Source organism: Balaenoptera ricei, chromosome 14 (assembly GCF_028023285.1).
Source record: "Balaenoptera ricei isolate mBalRic1 chromosome 14, mBalRic1.hap2, whole genome shotgun sequence".
Lineage (NCBI taxonomy): Eukaryota > Metazoa > Chordata > Mammalia > Artiodactyla > Balaenopteridae > Balaenoptera > Balaenoptera ricei.
Window position 1 is genome coordinate 16,578,758 of NC_082652.1, and position 18,027 is coordinate 16,596,784.

The 18,027-nt window shown below is 46.6% G+C and overlaps 1 protein-coding gene and 1 long non-coding RNA gene across 2 annotated transcripts in view; one reads left to right on the forward strand and one right to left on the reverse strand.

The window, feature by feature from the left end:
* The window catches only part of ALDH2 (aldehyde dehydrogenase 2 family member), a 29,933-nt gene extending 19,506 nt beyond the window's left edge, over positions 1-10,427 (reverse strand). Inside the window, exon 1 of the mRNA XM_059894990.1 lies at positions 10,231-10,427. Within this exon, the coding sequence (XP_059750973.1) occupies positions 10,231-10,350 (120 nt within the window). The 5' untranslated portion in view covers positions 10,351-10,427. The remainder of the gene's footprint in view (positions 1-10,230) is intronic.
* On the forward strand, positions 7,505-9,085 carry LOC132347964 (uncharacterized). The gene is made up of 3 exons (XR_009497320.1): positions 7,505-7,566; positions 8,463-8,519; positions 8,964-9,085. It is a non-coding gene; the product is annotated as an uncharacterized LOC132347964 (long non-coding RNA).
* Positions 10,428-18,027: the final 7,600 nt, after the last annotated feature.

Sequence of the window (18,027 nt, forward strand, 5' to 3'; positions counted from 1 at the left end):
ACATGACAGCTGGCTTCCCTAGAGAGTGTTCCAAGACACCAGGCAGAAGCTGAAAGGCTTCTTAAGATTTAGCTTCAGAAGTCACATGGCCTTATTTCTGCCACCAAATTCCATTGGTCAGCATGAGTCACAGGCCCAGTCCAGATTCACAGGGAGGGAGGAGAGCCTGGGAGGAGCAACGAAGAATTAGCAACCACTGTTCCTCTACCACACTACTGTAGTAGGGTTGTTATGAGAACCAAGTTAGATTATTCTTTCATCCATTCAGTAAATATTTTGTGAACACCTGCAATGAGCCAGGCACGGTTCTAGGGCTGAGGACACAGTGGGAACCAAACTCAGTGAGGAACTTTTCTCTCATGGAGCTGGCGTTCTGGTAGGCACAAAAAATAAAGAAGCAATCAAATATACAAGGCAATCTCAGACTGCAGTCATAAGTGCAAAGGAGAAGAACAGGATCCATAGAGAGTACTAAAGTGGAGGAAGACAGAGAACTCTAGCTGGGATGGTCAGGGAGGGTTTCTCTGAAGAGCAGACATTTGACTTGAGCCCTGACTGATGAAAAGGAGCCAGCCATGGGAAGAATGGGAGGATGAGCAATCCAGGCAGCAGGAACAGCAAGTGCAAAGGCCCTGGGGCAGGAATAAGTCTGGTGTGTTTGAGAAAAAACAAAGGCGGCCAGAGTTACTGGTGAACCAGGAAGGAAGTGCTAGGAGATGGGGTCAGAGAGGAGGGCAGGTCCTGTGAAACCCTCAGGGGAGCACAGAGCAGAAGTCTCCCAGCAAGCTGTCCCCTGAGGCTGGGGAAACTGGTCTTTCCAGAAGGGGGCTGAGGTCACTTCAGTCACTTTAACCAAGGCTGGGGCAAAGGTCACAGGTGGGGTGAAGGCAAGGACACCCGTCCAAGGCCACTCTGCCTTCCTTCCCCAAGGGCTCTCCTGGGCCCCAGCATCCCAACATGGCCTGGCCCTGGCTTAGGACCTGGGAAGTTGTCTGCAGTCACTGAGCCAGGTTCTTTGGAAATGTGTGTGGGTTCACATTAGGTGGCTGATCATCAATTTGAAGGGAAAAGACACCTCTGTTTCTTCCTGCAAGAGAGCTGGGAAGCAGGCAACAGGTAGTTTCCAGTGGAGGGAACAGGTGTAGCAGAAAGAGTTCAGGCTGGAAACCAGGTGGACCCGAGTTCAAGCTGGACTGGGCCACACCCTCCCCACATGCTCCCCCCTCTCTGAGAATCGGCCTCGCCTCCTGGTGAACTTGGAGGAGAATGAAGCCCATGGGGAGGAGCAGAGATAAAACCCGTGGAGGAAGGAGGAGAGCCTGGCACACAGCCCGTGACCACTCCAAACATCTGTTCCCATTGCCACCCTGAGTGCAGGCTCAGGTTTCACAGCCTCACACCCACCGATTCACTGAAGCACTTTAAGGAGGAGGTCAGCTACAGAGAGAGGCAGGCCGCAGTGGGTGGGGGTGAGCCTGGCTGGCCTTGTAATGTTCCCTTCTGCTGACCAAGATGTCAGCACCTGGTACCATGTGAATGTTCTACCCATCACCTGCATGTCATGGAAATGGCTATTGACTGTTCCTGACTACTCATTATGCGGCAGCCCCTGTACCACAAGCTTTCCATTACTGGATCATTCCCATTTAAACCTCATAGCAAACCTAGGTGAGCTGCATCCTCTCTACAGTTGGGGGACACTGAGGCACAGAGAGGTCAAGCCACCTGCTCAAGGTCACACAGCAGTGAGAGCAGAGCCCGAATTTGAACCCAGGTCTTCAGAACTCCAAGGCCTGTGCTCTTTGCCCAGTTCTTCCCCCCAACTCCAGACTCCAGTCAGAGCCCATGTCTGCCTTTGAGGAGGTCAGAACTCTTGTTTCCTAATCTCCATCTTTATGGTTTACTTAACTGCCCTGCTGCAAGTTTGATTTTGAGTTTTTATTATGGGTGCTATAAAAAGCACCAGCCTCTAAGCCAGACAGACATGTGTTTGAATCTTGGCTCTACCCCTCACAACCTGTGACCTTGGGGCCAATCCCTTCATTTCCAGATGCTTCATCAGTTTCTGGGGATGACACATCCGGGGGCTTAAATGTGAGGACTATATTCAACGAGGGGTGTAAGCTCCTAAGCCAGGACCCCACACACAGTGTGTCTCACCACCACAGTCAGTACATTACTCCAGATACCTGCACAGCAGCATACTAAATTAGTTTATCCTGAAAAAGTTTTCGTTGTTATTTTACAAAGATCAGGAAGTATGAAGCGGAGAGTGGGCCAGTCTGGTTAAACTCCCCAGGTCCTCACCCCTTTCTCACTGGGCGGGGCCCACACCATCCCCTGATCTTAGTCTAGGACCCTGGAAGGACCACTCCCTGGCCCCTGTCTGCCTCTCAATGCCCTGGATTTGTTGAGTCACTCTCCACTGTTGAATTTTCAACAGTCCATCCTCCCTTCTAACTAATAGGATAAGCTGGGGTTTGCGGGAACCTGGAATCTTCCTTCTGTTTAGAGTTCCCACTTCCTTTCTCCTACAGCCAGACTTTAGTGGTGCCCTCCTTGGGGAGGGGGAGCTAGGGTGAGAACCGTTCTCATACTGAGCCTCTGCCAAAGTTCTGCTTCAAGTGAGGAGAGTTTCATAGTGACTTATCTTGAATAAACACAAGAGTGGACTCTAGGCCGAATGCTTCATAACCTCTCGGCCAGAAACCCAACGCCTAACTTAGATAACATGTTAACTCACTCACCCTGGGAGGGGGTCCTACCGGGCTCACACTTCCCCATTAGTTTCTAGAAGCAGAGAGACAGACAGCCTCATGGCATCAGAAGTTGACACTTTGAATCTGGACTGCTGGCAAAACTCATAGAGCTTTTCCATCAAAATGCTCTATTTTCTCTACATTTTAATAAATACATCTCACTGCATTTTATAAAAGTTGGATTCACTCATCCATGCAGTGGTTAAGTGTTAACCAAGTGCCATTGCCATGCTGGGCACTGAGTGAAACAGCCAAGTCCTGGCTTGTTGAACCAAAGTCCCGGGAGGAGAGACATGATCAACAAGCAAATGAAGAGAGAAGCAGAAACAAACAGGCAACAGTGAGGACCAGAGGGGCTGCCTGAGGCAGGGGCTTGGGGACACGAGGAACCAAAAGGGCCCCGTGGCTGCAGAGTGAGGGTGGGGGAGAGCAGAGCGGGGCTCTGGGTTCTGCACCTGCTGTGTGCCAGGACCTGCACTGGTGCTGGGGTCCTGGAGGGAATGGGACAGATGTGGGGAGTGTCCATTCTCAGTGGGGATCATGGACTTTTTTTTTTTTTAATAAATTTATTTATTTTTGCCTGTGTAGGGTCTTCATTGCTGCACACGGGCTTTCTCTAGTTGCGGTGAGCGAGGGCTACTCTCCGTTGCGGTGCGCGGGCTTCTCATTGGGGTGGCTTCTCTTGTTGCAGAGCACAGGCTCTAGGCGCTCAAGCTTCAGTAGTTGCAGCACGCGGGCTCAGTAGTTGTGGAAGGCGGGCTTAGTTGCTCCGCGCATGTGGGATCGTCCCACACCAGGGATTGAACCTGTGTCCCCTGCACTGGCAGGTGGATTCTTAACCACTGCACCACCAGGGAAGTCCAATCATGGACTTTTATTCTGTAACTTGCTTTTATGAGTAAGTTTATCTTGGACGTTATTCCACAGGCATATCTGCCTCATTATTTTAAGCAACATAGCAATCTTCAAAACTAACGGACCGCAATTTATTTAATCATGTCCTACAAATGCGCTTTTAGGAAACGTTTTCACTGCAAGCAGACCTCAGAGATATTTTGGGTTCAGTCCAGACCATCGCAATAAAGTATTGCAATAAAGGGAGTCACATGAATCTTTTGGTTTCCCAGTGCATATGAAAGTTATGTTTACATTATACCACAGTCTATTAAGGGTGCAATAGCATGATATCTATAAAAATCGATGTGGCGCAGTGGTTGAGAATCTGCCTGCCAATGCAGGGGACAGGGGTTCGGGCCCTGGTCTGGGAGGATCCCACATGCCGCGGAGCAACTAGGCCCGTGAGCCACAACTACTGAGCCTGCGCCTCTGGAGCCTGTGCTCCGCAAAAAGAGAGGCCACGACAGAGAGAGGCCCGCGCACCGCGATGAAGAGTGGCCCCCACTCGCCGCAACTAGAGAAAGCCCTCGCACAGAAACGGAAGACCCAACACAGCCAAAAATTAATTAATTAATTAATTAATGAAGACCCAACACAGCCATAAATAAATAAATAAATAAATATTTTAAAAACAATTGGGGAAAAAAATGCCAGAAAGTTCCAAAAAAAAAAAAAAAATCGATGTGCATACCTGAATTTAAAAATACTTCATTGCTGGGGCTTCCCTGGTGGCAGAGTGGTTAAGAATCTGCCTGCGAATGCAGGGGACATGGGTTCAAGCCCTGGTCCGGGAAGATCCCACATGCCGCAGAGCAACTAAGCCCGTGCGCCCCAACTACTGAGCCTGCGCCTAGAGCCTGTGAGCCACAACTACTGAGCCTACGTGCTACAACTACTGAAGCCCATGCGCCTAGAGCCTGTGCTGCACAACAAGAGAAGCCCCCGCAATGAAGAGTAGCCCCCGCTCGCCGCAACTAGAGAAAGCCTGTGCGCAGCAACAAAGACCCAATGCAGCCAAAAATAGATAAATAAATAAACAAAATTAAAAAAAAAACTTTATTGCTAAAAAGTGCCAATTATCCTCCAAGCCTTCAGCAAGTCGTAATCTTTTTGCTGGTGGAGGATTTGAAATATGGTGAGAATTACTAAAATGTGACAGAGAGACAGGAAGTGAGCAAATGCTGTTGGGAAAATGGCGCCAATAGACTCGCCCGATGCAGGGTTGCCACAAACCTTCAATTTGTAAAAAACGCAGTATCTACAAAGTGCAATAATGCACAGCACAATAAAATGAGGTCTGCCTGTATTCCTGACAGTGCTGCTGCAGCAAACATCTTTAGACATGCATCTTTGCAAAGCTGGGGCAGGTTACCATATTTAGAATTACTGAGTTGGAGGATAACATGATCCGTGGCTTCCTCGGGTATCTTCTATTCCAGGCCCCTGCGGATTAGGAACTGCAAACAGAAACTTGTGGGGAGGGGTGAGAAGCTGGGGCAGGGACAGTAGAGCTGGGAGCAGGACTGCAGGACCCTGGAGAGGAGTCTTAACCAAAGCGAGGACAGAGTGATATTCTAGTGCCACCTCCACCCCATGGCAATGGACAGTCATAATCTGCCCAAGGTCGCCAAAAAAGGTTAAATGCCATTCAGCAGCTCCAATTTACAGACGCAGGACCCATTCTAGAAAGACTTTATTTTCAAGCTTTGATGCATGAAAGAATTAGAGATCTGTTACCTAGGAAATCTACACCCCTGGAATATGTTATTTTCCCTAAGGAGTGAGGAAATGCTGTGGCTTTCTATCCTGGGGTGAATCCTGCTGGCAACTGCTTTTTCAGTGGCAGTTGGGTAATTTATGTCTAAGAGAAAACAGATCATAAGGAGAGAAGTTCAGGATAAACATGGAATGCCACCCACATTCACACTTATCCAATCATTTAGGTACCTCGGGATTAGTTTGGGATTAAGGCCAAGGGCAGCCACCTCCCCCAGAATGTCTCCCTGAACGTTCTCTCCTCATCCCCCAGGGCCTTTGGTCTCACATTCCTGGACTTTCTATTATTTCTACAAAGGATCTTAAAACTCCTTAACAAGCAATAAAAGCAACGTGATCAGTGTGGAGATATGTCACTTGACTCATTCAGCACACAGCCATTCCAAACCACTGCTTAGCCCAACCCAGGTTTTGGCTCATTCCATAAGAATCTCTCAAGGAAAACAAGATAAATCAAACTCCTATTCTGCATATACCACCTGTTAGCAGTGATTATCTGCAGGGGTGGGATATCAGAGGACTGTTTTTCTTTCCTTTTTCGTTTTTATATTAGCTTATAGGCCACTTATTTTTAAAGAAATAAAACATTTAAAGTCCCCTTGAATCACTGCCCACAAGCAGATTCCCTATGCAGCCCTGCCCTCACGCCAAGGAGCGTTTTCCTTCCAGGACATTTTCAGCCATTTATATGGAGCTATGTTTATCCACATTTGATAGAAAGTCTGTTTTGATAATTTTAATTAGTTTCACATCACTCAGAGTGCTAGACATTTTCCCCTCTTGAAACATTGTTTTTGAGATCCATTATTCATACAGCTCCAGCTAATTCCTTTAACTACTGCGTGCACAGAATTATTCTTTCCTATAGCTGTAACATATGTTGTTCATCTATTTCCCCTTGGAAGGCAGGCTGGCTTATTTCTTGGTTTTTGCTAATATGCATCAATGAACATCTATATGTGCCTATGTATATGTCCAGTGAGTTTCCACCTCACATACTTCTGTAATGCTTGACTTTTTGTACTGAGGATGTATTACTATTGGAATCAGAAAATTCTATATAAGGAGATCCTTTTTTAATTCTCTTTTTGTCAGTTTTCTCTTTAGTTCCTGAATGTTGTGGTCAAGAGGTTAAGAATAGAGACACAATTTTTTTTTTTTTTTTCCTGGCCACAAGGCGCAGCTTGCAGGATCTTAGTTCCCCGACCAGGGATTGAACCCTCGCAGTGAAAGCGCAGAGAACTAACCACTGGACTGCCAGGGAATTCCCAAGACACAAATTTAATTCACCCCAAACTCCCATTCAACTTTACTGCAACCTAGCGCAGCCCTCCAGGAAACAAATTACAACTAACAACAGTGCCCGCATAAAATGGAGTTATATCACCAATATATTGTAAGCTCAACAGCATCACTGTTATCTCCTATTTAAGGCTGCAGTAAATACGGAGGTGCAAGAAGCCATGAGCCAGGCACTTGCTAAGGACTGTGCAAGGATGCCTCCCTTTTATCCTGACAGCAACCATATGATGTAGACGGGATTTTTACCCCATTTTACAGATGTAGCAGCTAAGGTACAGAGTTAAGTAATTGTACCACCCTCCATATCCCTCCTTCCTTGCCTTATTTTTCTCCATAGCACCGATCGATCAGCTTGCTCCATACTATGGATTTCGCTTGTCTTCCAGGATGCAAGCTTCCCGTGATCAGGGATTCTAGCCTGTTTTGTTGGTTGGAATTGGGGGTGCTGAGGTGTCTTTTGAATGAGTGAACCTGCCCGGATTGATGTTACTGAGTGACAGGCAGCCTGAGTCCAGAGAGTGAAATAGTGTCCAGTGATTTTTCTCATCTTCATTATTATTATCAACCAACATGAACTGGTGATGCTGAAGATGAAAAGTATTAGTCACACCTCATCCAGAGGAATTACTCTGCTGAAACCACACTCCCTTGAGTTTTCCTTTGAGTTGTCTTTCCAGATCTTAATTACTCTCCGAGTCAGGGAAGAAAAAAGGAATGAAAAATGAAAATCAGTTTCCTTGACAGAGCTGTGTCCCTGAAACCCACCAAGGCTGAGAAATGTTGATCTTCATGAAGCCTGGCCATCATCAGCTCCCCATACAGGTCCCTGCTGGTGAGTGGGGGAGGAACTTGTCCTGTAATCTCCCTAACCCAACAAAGAAGTTCCCCCAACCCTGTAGCTCCACCCAGGACAAGTAGAGGCAGGAGGATCCCAGGAAGGTTGACCAAACCACCCCACTCTATAGACTCTTCTGGTTATGAAATAGAGGTGGGAAGGAAAAGACCTATTGCCTGTGCCACCCCCTCTTCAAGGAGAGACCCAAAAAGCTTGAAATGCAACATTCCCCCAAATACCCTTGGGTGAGAAAATCCAGCGCCTACAGAAGTAACTTCAAAGCCTGGAACAGCTCCTTCTGGGGAAACTCCAGGCTCCAGAACAGTTCACTGAACATCAAGGAATCAATAATCCCCAGGGAAATGTCCAGGCATATGATCTAGTTTGTACCTAGAGCCCCTGGTAAGAGACTCAAAATGTTAGGATTAGACCTTGGCATTCTTGCCATCAGGTATTGCAACAACTCAACACTGAAAATGGCCCAAGAAGCTTTAAAAGGGGCCTGTTCCAGCAGAGTGTGGATTGCTCATGTATATTGCTTTGCAACCCCTGGGAAGAATAAATAAGATCTGAATGTACTGGTTTAGGAAGACAATCCAGATACATTGTTCAATGAGACAGCTTCAGAACAGTAAGTGCCAGGATCTCATTTAAGTAAAAACAAAAAAACCTGGTGCATGCTCACTTGTCCATGCTCTCACACACACACAGATGCAAAGAAAAAGTCTGCAAGATCACAGACCTACCAGTTAACAGTGCTCTTGAAGGGAGTGCAGCGGGGTATTCGGGAAGTTTTACTTCTGCATTTGTATACAGTGAGCAAGGGTTCCTTTTTTTTTTTAATAGCATTCATTTTTTTTTTCTCTTGCACTGCGTGGCCTGTGGGATCTTAGATCGAACCAAGGGCCCCCTGCAGTGGAAGCATGGAGTCTTAACCACTGGACCGCCAGGTAAGTCCAAGGGTTACTTTTATGATCTCAAAAAAATCTGATAAAGAAAAGCAGCTGCAGGAAGATTTCACTCTGCTCCAACTTACCTTATGAACTAAATCTAGAGACCAGGACTCGTGCTATCTACCAGGGCTGTGTGCACGTTTGGACCCTGTTTCCTCACCTCCACATGAGCACAAAGGAGGATGATCTTAATTAGATCCTGTGGCCACAAAGGCTTGTGATGCTGCTGCCTTTCCCTTGAGGATACTTCTGCTTGATGTTCAAGTCTTTCAAGCATGAACTCCTCCTTAAGCAGCCTAAGGAGCAGCAGCTGCTGCCTTTTTGGCTTGTGTTATGCAAAGGGCATCTTATTTTATCTTTTGTTTTTATTCCCTTGCAAATGACCACTTGTAACACCCTTTAAATCACACAGATGTGCCTTTACCCACTGTCTCTGTGCAGATTTGCAGCCGAGCTCCTGACCAGACAAGCAGGTCCCCTGTTGAAAGCAGCCAGCCAGGGGCCGTCTCTACAGCATCCTAAATCAGCAGTGACCCCTTTATTCCCACCCAGAGTTGCAACAATAGTACCATGGAAGATTCTGGTTATCGGCTTACTCTTGGGAGCCTAGATGTGAACCCCAACTCTGCCGCTGACTTGAGTCTTTGGGTAACTCACTAAACCTCTTTGTAACTCAGTCTCTTCATCTGTAAAATGGAGATAATCACAGTACCTACCTCACCGGGCTGTTTAAGGATTAAACGGCACAACAGGTAAATGGTTAGACTGGTGACAGGTGCAAAGGAGGTGCACAGAGAATATGAGCTGTTACTCCTGTTAAGTGCCCACGTGGTGTATGAACCCCTGTGCTCACCCTCTGACCCCTTCCCACTTTATAGAAGTTGAAGCTCAGAGAAGGGCAGCAACTACACTTCTTGCACAAACAAAATGGACTCTCATAACCAATTTCCTTCTCTGTGACTTTCAGCACTTTACCCAAACTCAAAGATCAAAAGAGAAAATATTCCCAAGTCCTGGTTGAGCAAGAAATCAGCTACTGGGAGTCAATGTTATCCTGGAAAGTCCCTCCTTTCTTTGACCAAAGAAAGATCCTTGGAAGGTACAGACACCATTTGGGGATTGCGCTGTTGTAGCGAAGGTCTCCACCCTTTCCCAGTTCCCAGCAGTGGAAGTGCCAGAGGCCGAGCGGCCGGCCCGTGGCCTTGGCCTCTCCCTTGGCGAACTGGTGAACCTTAGCTGAAAAGTACTCCTTTTTGTTTTTCCTTTTGGACGTTCTTGGATGAGAGCACGAGTCAAGGGATAAAAGACTACGAAAAGACAAAACTGTTCCTGCAAAGAGGGTCGTAAATGGACATGTCCTCTGGGTGGGTGATGTCGTGAAGACTCTGCGCAGACACAGGACAACTAAGGCCCGAAAGCCGAGGACGACTGGGGGTGGGGGAGGGGGCGGGGGATGGAACCCGGAAAACGGGCAGCGGCCAGACAAGACAAATAAGTGGCCAAAGTCACAGCTGGGTAATGGAACCGAGGTGTCAGGGGCGGCGAAGGGGCCAAACTGCTCGCAGGCAGGGAAGGGAAGGGGTGCGGAAACAGCAACTGCAGCAAACCCCTCGAGTCCCAGCTGGATAAACTGAGGCCCGAAGAGATCCAGTCCCTCCCCACCCGGCGGCCTCCGTCCCCAGAGAACAAAGCGCTGGGGCGGCCTCACCTTGTTGTAGAAGACCTCGGGCTGCTGGTTGGGGGCCGGCACGGCCGGGGTGGCGGCGGCCGACAGCAGCCGGCGGCCCTGCCAGGGCCGGGCGGCGGCGAGCACAACTGCGCGCAACATACCAAGGATCGAGCTGGAGTGCCGAGCGGAGCCCTGGCGGCTTGAACTGGAAGGACGGCCGGGCGGGCAGCTTGCGTGCGCCACCTCTCCTTGCCCCCGGCGCGGCCGCCAATGGGCAGGCGTGGGGCGGGGCCCGGGGGCGTACCCGCGCCTTCCCCTCGCCCCAGGCGAAGCTGCGGCTTGGCCGCTCGCCGCAATACGCGCGCGCCCGCGGAGGGGGCGGGTGGTGACCGAGGTTGATCCTCCTGCGGGCCCGCCGCTGCACCACGCGTGGCGCGCCGCGGGTGTAGAATGTCAGGATCGGGCGAGTTCACCGCACGTTGGCTGAACCCCTACTGTGTGCCTGAACCCTTAATGTGTACAGGCAAGAACCGAAGCGACCCTGGCCCTGACTTCAGGGGGCTTACACTCTAGTGGGAGAGGCCAACCTTAAACCAAACACGAGGTAATTTCAGATTGTGATAAGGGATGTGAAGGAAATGAATAGGGTGAAGAGGTAGTTGGGGCGGAGGGCACTGCTTTTAAATCCCTTGGTCAGGAATTGACACGTGAGACCTGAATTGTTAAGGTCCTGTGACTACGGGAAGCATTGCAGGGGGAGGAACAGCAAGGGCAAGGCCTTGAGATGGGACACCTGAGTTGTGTTGCAGAAAGGGAAAAACTGGAGGCCAGTGAACAAGGGGGAGAGGGTTGGGAGGTGAGGTGAGAGAGGTGGGCAGGGCCAGAGGTGGAAGGATTTTAGAGGCAGTGGTGAGGGGTTTGGAAGGGAAGGATAGATCTGAGAGAGACTGCAGTGAGTGGTCCTGAGCAGAGATTTTTAGTTCCCTGCCCAGGAATTGAACCTGGGTAGCCTAGATGAAAACCAGAAATCCTAGCTGCTAGACCACCAGGGGCTAGAGGCTAGAAGCAAGGTGGCCCTGGCTCCTTCCCCCGTTTGAAAGCAAGAATGGTTCAAAGAGGCAAAAACTGTAAAATCAGGTACAAAGTTTATTATTAGAGACACAGCACAACTGTATGGGAGAACACACAGAGAAGCAGTTTATTTATGTAAGTCAGAAGTTAGGCAGAAATACACACCCAGAGAGAAAGGGTATGGGCGTCCTCTCTAATGAGGAGGAGCGCAATAAAGAGGTGATTTAAGTCTCTCATACAGGAGAGTTCTTCCAGGTCTTTGTTTACATTTGGCCAATTATATATATTTTTTAATGAATTTATTTTTGGTTGGGTTGGGTCTTCGTTGCTGCGCATGGGCTTTCTCTAGTTGCAGCGAGCGGGGGCTACTCTTCGTTGTGGTGCGCGGGCTTCTCATTGCGGTGGCTTCTCTTGTTGTGGAGCACGGGCTCTAGGCGCGCGGGCTTCAGTAGTTGTGGCATGCAGGCTCAGTAGTTGTGGCTCATGGGCTTAGTTCCTCCGAGGCATGTGGGATCTTCCCAGACCAGGGCTCGAACCCATGTCCCCTGCATTGTAAAGCGGATTCTTAACCACTGCGCCACCAGGGAAGTCCCTTGGCCAATTATCTTGTTTCTTTTTTCACACCTGACCAGTCCTAGGACATCCCCAACATGCGTGCACATCTTTTTGCTAAAATGGATCCCACCGCAGAGACCTGTGAGGGTATGTCCACACTTATTATGGGGTGGCACCCCCTCCCTTTTTGAACCCTAAGGAGCCTTCCTGCAGATGTGCAGACAGGGAAGTTTTCCTTGACCTCAGGAGTGGTCATCTTATCTCTTTACTTCAGCAGAGCTCAGCTTCTGCCACTAGCTTTGTCCTTGGAGTGGACAAAGCTTCAGTTTCACTCCACTTGACAAACACCAGCTGTCTGGCCCAGGGGCCCATCTATCTCCTACCTCAGGATGACTTGCTTGATTTGCATCTTAAACTAACTGGTTTCTCCTTCTTTGGAAAATGGACTACAGGAGGGCAGGGCTGGAAGTAAGGATCTTGCAAACTTTTATTCCATAGACATCCCAGAGCTGGGCACTGGGGACACAGGGAGGAATGAGAGGACATAGGATAGGAAGGCAGATGGATACCAGGTCAAATGTGTGCATTGCAGCTAGGTAAATATCAGCAAAAGTCCAGGAAGGAGTGAAGAAACCTGGCAGGAGGAGCTGAGCTGGTCAGAGATAAGTGTTTTGACAGCAGAGAAGCAGAGGAAAGGGGCACATCTAGGTGGCATGTGTCTGGGGAGCTGTTTAAGACTCCAGCCACTGGAGCTGAGGCCAAAGAGGTTGAACAAGGCCCAAGTATGAATTACCAGGCAAAGATGTTGATCCAACGTCTGAAGGAGACCAGCAGAGACAGAGAGTTTTGCTTTGTTTTGAAGAGCTAATATGATGTCAAAAGGATATTGTAATAGTTAACAAAGCTGCTAAAATAGATATGCCACAAAATTCTGGTGGCTAAACACAATAAAGTCCCTGCCCACATGAGTCTCACACAGTAGTTCCCCTCCAGGTGACTCAGGTCAAAACCTGATTCCCAAAGTCGCCCTAGGTCTCAGCACCATTCCAGACAACTGAAAGAGAAAAAAGCATTACGGATGGCACAAGGGAGGTTTTTCTGGGTTGAGCCTGTTTCATTGGCTAGAATTCCGTCATGTGGCCATTCCTCCATGTAAAGGAGTCTAGGCAACAGGCTATGTTCCCAGGAAGAAGGGGAAATAAGTTTGGAGATCAGCTGCAGAGATAAACTGCCAAGTGAGTCTCCCTCTCTTCTCTGAATACAGCACCCAGACCCCACTTCCTGTTCCCCTTCCCCAAGACATCTTGCTTTTTTCACTTAGTAATGTGTGTGGGAGATCTTCTGTAACTGCACCCAAGGAAAGTGCTCTTGAATGGCCATTTAGGTTGTTTCTGATCTTTTGTCATTACAAACAATGCTGCAATGTATATCCTTGACTTGCTTGAGAAATTCATAGAAATGGAACTACTAAGCTGAAGGATATTTACAATTTAAATATAGCTATCGCTATATTATCCTCCATACAGGTTTGATCAATTTATGCCCCACCCCCTGTCATGTCTGAGTTTCCTCACACCCTCACAAATACAGTTTATCAGATTATTTTTTTTTAGCTTTGCTAATCCGGTAGATGAAAAATAGCATTAATTTGAATTTCTCTTCTTAGGAATGAGCTTGACTGTCTTTGCCTGTGTAAAGTCACATATTCTTCATTTGCTACAAACTAACTGTTCATGTCCCTTGCTCATTTTTCTATTGGATTGGTTGTTGGTTTCTTTAAAATTGATTTGTAGGGGCTTCACTTATATCAAAGCAATTAACCTTTGTTCTGTCATATGTAGTGCAAATACTTTCTGTCAGTCCTCATTTATCTCTTTACTTAGTCTATAACTTGTTTTTATTTTTGTTTTAGAGATTTTTTGTTTGTTTTTGCTGGGGTTTTTTGGCCAATGCTTTCTTTTGTGCCTTCTGGCTTTTATAGTATGTCTAGAAAGCCTTTTCCACTCTGAGATTATTTTTTTTTATTTCTCCTATATTTTTTCAAGTACTTTTTTTTTCAACTTTGTTGAGATCTAATTGACATAAAACATTGTGTAAGTTTAAGGTATACAACATGTTGATTTGATATATTAACTAGCACCCCCATCACATCACCTAAATATCATTTCTTTTTTGTGGTGAGAACATTTAAGATCTACTCTCTTAGCAACTTTCGAGTATATAATATTGTTAACTATATTACCAATATAGTTAACTATAATACCATGCTGTATATTAGATCTCCAGAATTTATTCATCTTATAACTGGAAGTTTGTACCCTTTGACCAATATCTACTCATTTCTCCAATCCCCAGCCCCTCATAACCACCATAACCGTTCTACTCTGTTTCTATGGGTTTACCTTTTGCAGATTCCAATACAACTACAGTCATACAGTATTTGTCATTCTGTCTCTGACTTATCTCACTTAGCATAAAGCCCTCATGGTCCATCCAGGTTGTTGAAATGGCAGGATTTTTTTCTCATGGTTGAATAATATTCCATCTTCTTTATCCATTCATCTGTTGATGGTTGTTTCTGTATCTTGGCTATTGTGAATAGTGCTGCAATGAACATGAGAGTGCAGATATCTCTTTGGGATGGTTATTTTAGTTTCTTTGGACTCAGAAGTAGGATGGAGAGATCATGAGGTAGTCCTCCATACTGTTTTCCATAGTAGCTGTACCAATTTACATTCCCACCAGTAGTATGTAAGGGTTCCCTTTTCTCCCCATCCTCACCAGCACTTGCTATCGTTGACTTTTTGTCGATAGCCATTCTAACAGGTGTGAGGTGATATCTCGTTGGGGTTTTGACTTGCATTTCTCTGATGATTAGTGAGGCAAGTCTCTTTTCATGGAATTGTTGGCCATTTGTATGTCTTCTTTGGGAAGATGTCTATTGGTTCCTTTGCCCAATTTTTAGTCAGGTTATTTGTTTTTCTGCTATTGGGTTGTATGAGTTTTTTTATATATTTTGTATATTAACCCCTTATCAGATATATGATTTGCAAATATTTTTCTCCTTCTGAAGGTTGCCTTTTCATTTTGTTGTTACTTTTGCTCTGCAAAAGCTTTTTAGTTTGATGTAGTCCCACTTATTAATTTTTGCTTTTGTTGATTGTGCTTTTGGTGTCATACCCAAAAAATTATTGCCAAGACCAATGTCAAGGAGCTTTTTTCATGTTTTGTTTTTTTTCCAGGAGTTTCATGCTTAAGTCTTTATTCCAGTTAATTCGAGTTAATTCTTGTGAGTGACGTAAGATAGGGGTCCAGATTCATTCTTCTGCTTTCCCAACACCACTTATTGAGTATTTCTTTATTTTCTAGTACTTTTATTGTTCATATTTTACACTCTAAAATTTGATTCTTTTATTAATTTTGGTACAAGGAAAGATTTAGAGATCCAGTTCTTTTTCTTTTTTTTTTTTTTTTGATGTTACTTGGAGTTCCTAACACCATTTATTCAATAATTAATCTTTTCCCCACCCATATGAAAAGCCATCTTTTTGTACTAAATGCCCTTGAGTAGTTGAGTGTTTCTGAACTATATTCTGTTTCATGGATCTGCCTGTTCACATGCCAGTATGATGCTGTTGTGACCACTATAGCTTTCTTGTAAGTCTTAATCTCTCGTACTAACATTTCTCTTGACCAAGATTTTTAAGCCTGGAAGTGATGAGTTTGCATATGTGCTTCTGCGGGATCCCTCTGGAGACAGCATGGGAAATCAATTGTAAAGAAGAGACAGCCTGGAAGCAGAGAGCTGACATGGGAAATGATGGGGGCCTGGTTAGAAGCAACAGGGATGTTTAGGAGGGAGGGCGTGGAGGTAGAATTGGCAGGTCACTGGGTAGAGATGAGGGTGAGGGAGGAGTGGAAGATGGTGCTGAGATTTCTACCTTCTGCTGTTCACTAAGAAATGGAAGCCAGGAAAAACAGTAAATTTGGTTGTGGGGACAGGAAGGAGAAATGCATTAACATATACACATTCATTTATGCTGAGATGGCGTGCAGTGACATGCTTGGGTCCCCACTGGTGTGCATGGTTGTGTGTATCAGTTTAGCACACGTTGGTTCACAGGTTCATTTATTCTGGTTTGTTCGTGTGTGGTGCTCACCATACCCCACCAGCAGCTTTCTTACCCCTGGTCCCCTAGTTTTGGGGGCCCATCTTCCCCATGCCCATCCTACCCTCTCTGCTTAAGGAAATCTTACCTATCAAGATTCAACTCAAATCCCGTCTTCTGGGGAAGACTTCTGTAACCACACTAGCCTCTTTTAGCTGCTTTCACACAATTTTCAGTTCAAGGTCAACCAAACACTGCAGCCTAAGATTAGCTGCATGTACTGAAACCCTAATGTATTTGTGGCTCCATTTGGCTCAGTCCGACCAAAGCATTAAGTATAATTCAACTCTCAACCTAGATTTCTCCCTGACAATCTGTGTTGGCTCTATTCTTTCTTCCATCTTTCTTTCAGTCTGTTTTCGTGCTCTTATGTAAGTCTTTATTCTGATTTTTTTTAAGACTTTTTTTGACATGGACCATTTTTAAAGTCTTTATTGAATTTGTTACAATATTGCTTCGAGGTTTTTTGGCATTGAGGCATGTGGGATCTTAGCTCCCCGAGGAGGGATCGAACCTGCACCCCCTGCATTGGAAGGTGAAGTCTTAACCACGGGACCGCCAGGGAAGTCTCTATTCTGATTGTTTTAATCTCTTTTTTCTCTGGGTCCAACTTTCTCTCTTATTCTCCATTGCCCCTTGTCTATGGAACTCACTGCCAGGAAAGGAACTGACAAAAGCAAATTATCCTTAAAGGGAAGAAGAATGAAGCAGGGGGAGGAACTAAGAAAGCAAAATGTAACTTCTTTTCAGGTACCGAAGAGGTGAGAGATGCGAACACTTTGACATGAATAAATGTTGTCCTCCCACAGTGCTGAGATCACTGGGAGAAGCACCGAGGTGGGTAAGAGATAGTCATTCACTTCCTCTAAGAAAATATACAAAGTCTTAACTTCGAAATACTCCAAAACATCTCATTGTTATGGCCCAACAGTGTGTTTTCAGGTTGAAAAAGATCTACTTCCACTTGCTCTCCAAAAACAGTGGTAACTGAGGTGTCCATCTAAAATGGTGAGATTTTAGCTCTTTGCTTATATAGTCCCAGTGCTGGGACACTGACACTATCAAGTGGAAGGTGTGTTTTGTTTTTTGCAAAAAATGGTGGGGGTTAATTCAAAGCAACATTTAAACAGGAAGACATTCTCTCTCAGAGGCAAGAGGAAAAAATGTGATCCAGCCTGTGTGCAGGCTGCCCTCCTTACTTGCGTGCACACACACACACACACACACACACACACACAAACTCATGACACGCCCGGCAACTCACCCCGCCCCACCTGCAGCCCAGCCCTTGGAGAAGACACACCCACCACACGGACTGCCCCCTAAGGCAGTGAGGAGGTACCCCCAAGATTCCCCGGCTCTGGAAACATACTCACACACTTTCTTCATGGCAGGACATGCCCTCCTTGGTTGGGTGGGGCTTCTTTTTCCTCTTCCTCCTTTTCCGGGTGAGGCAGCCAGCACCTCTCAGGAAGCCCCTCAGAGATGGTAACAATCCAGGCCTCCAAGTGGAAAGAGCTCTACAGTCTCGTAGTTTAGTTTGAATTCACTGACTAGCTGTGTGATCTTAGGCAAGTCATGTAACCTCTTTGAACCTCAGTCTCCTCACCTCCTAAATGGGCAGAAAAATGTATCTGCCAGTTATTTTAAGGGTTCAAAATAATACATGTGCAGTTCTTGGCACCTGGTAGATACTAAATACCTAGGAGCTATTACTCCATCCAGGGGATGAAGTGAGGGGAGTCTAGCCATTCTCTTTGCCCAGCTTCTCCAGATGGGGTCCCCAAACAAGCAGCATTAACGGTGAGCGCGTTAGGAAGGCAGACCTGCTGAGTCACGCTCAGCACTATAACCAGATCCCCGGGTTCATTCCCCTGCACGTTAGCCTGTGAGAGGCTGCAGCCTCAGCTGGTCCAGCTGTGCCAGGCCCTGGTGGGCCCCCCGCACTACTGTATCTCAGCTGAAGCACAGCTTCCTCTTTAACCCCCTCTGGACTCCAGCCACGTGAAACACTGGCATGTACTGCAGGCTTCATATTTAA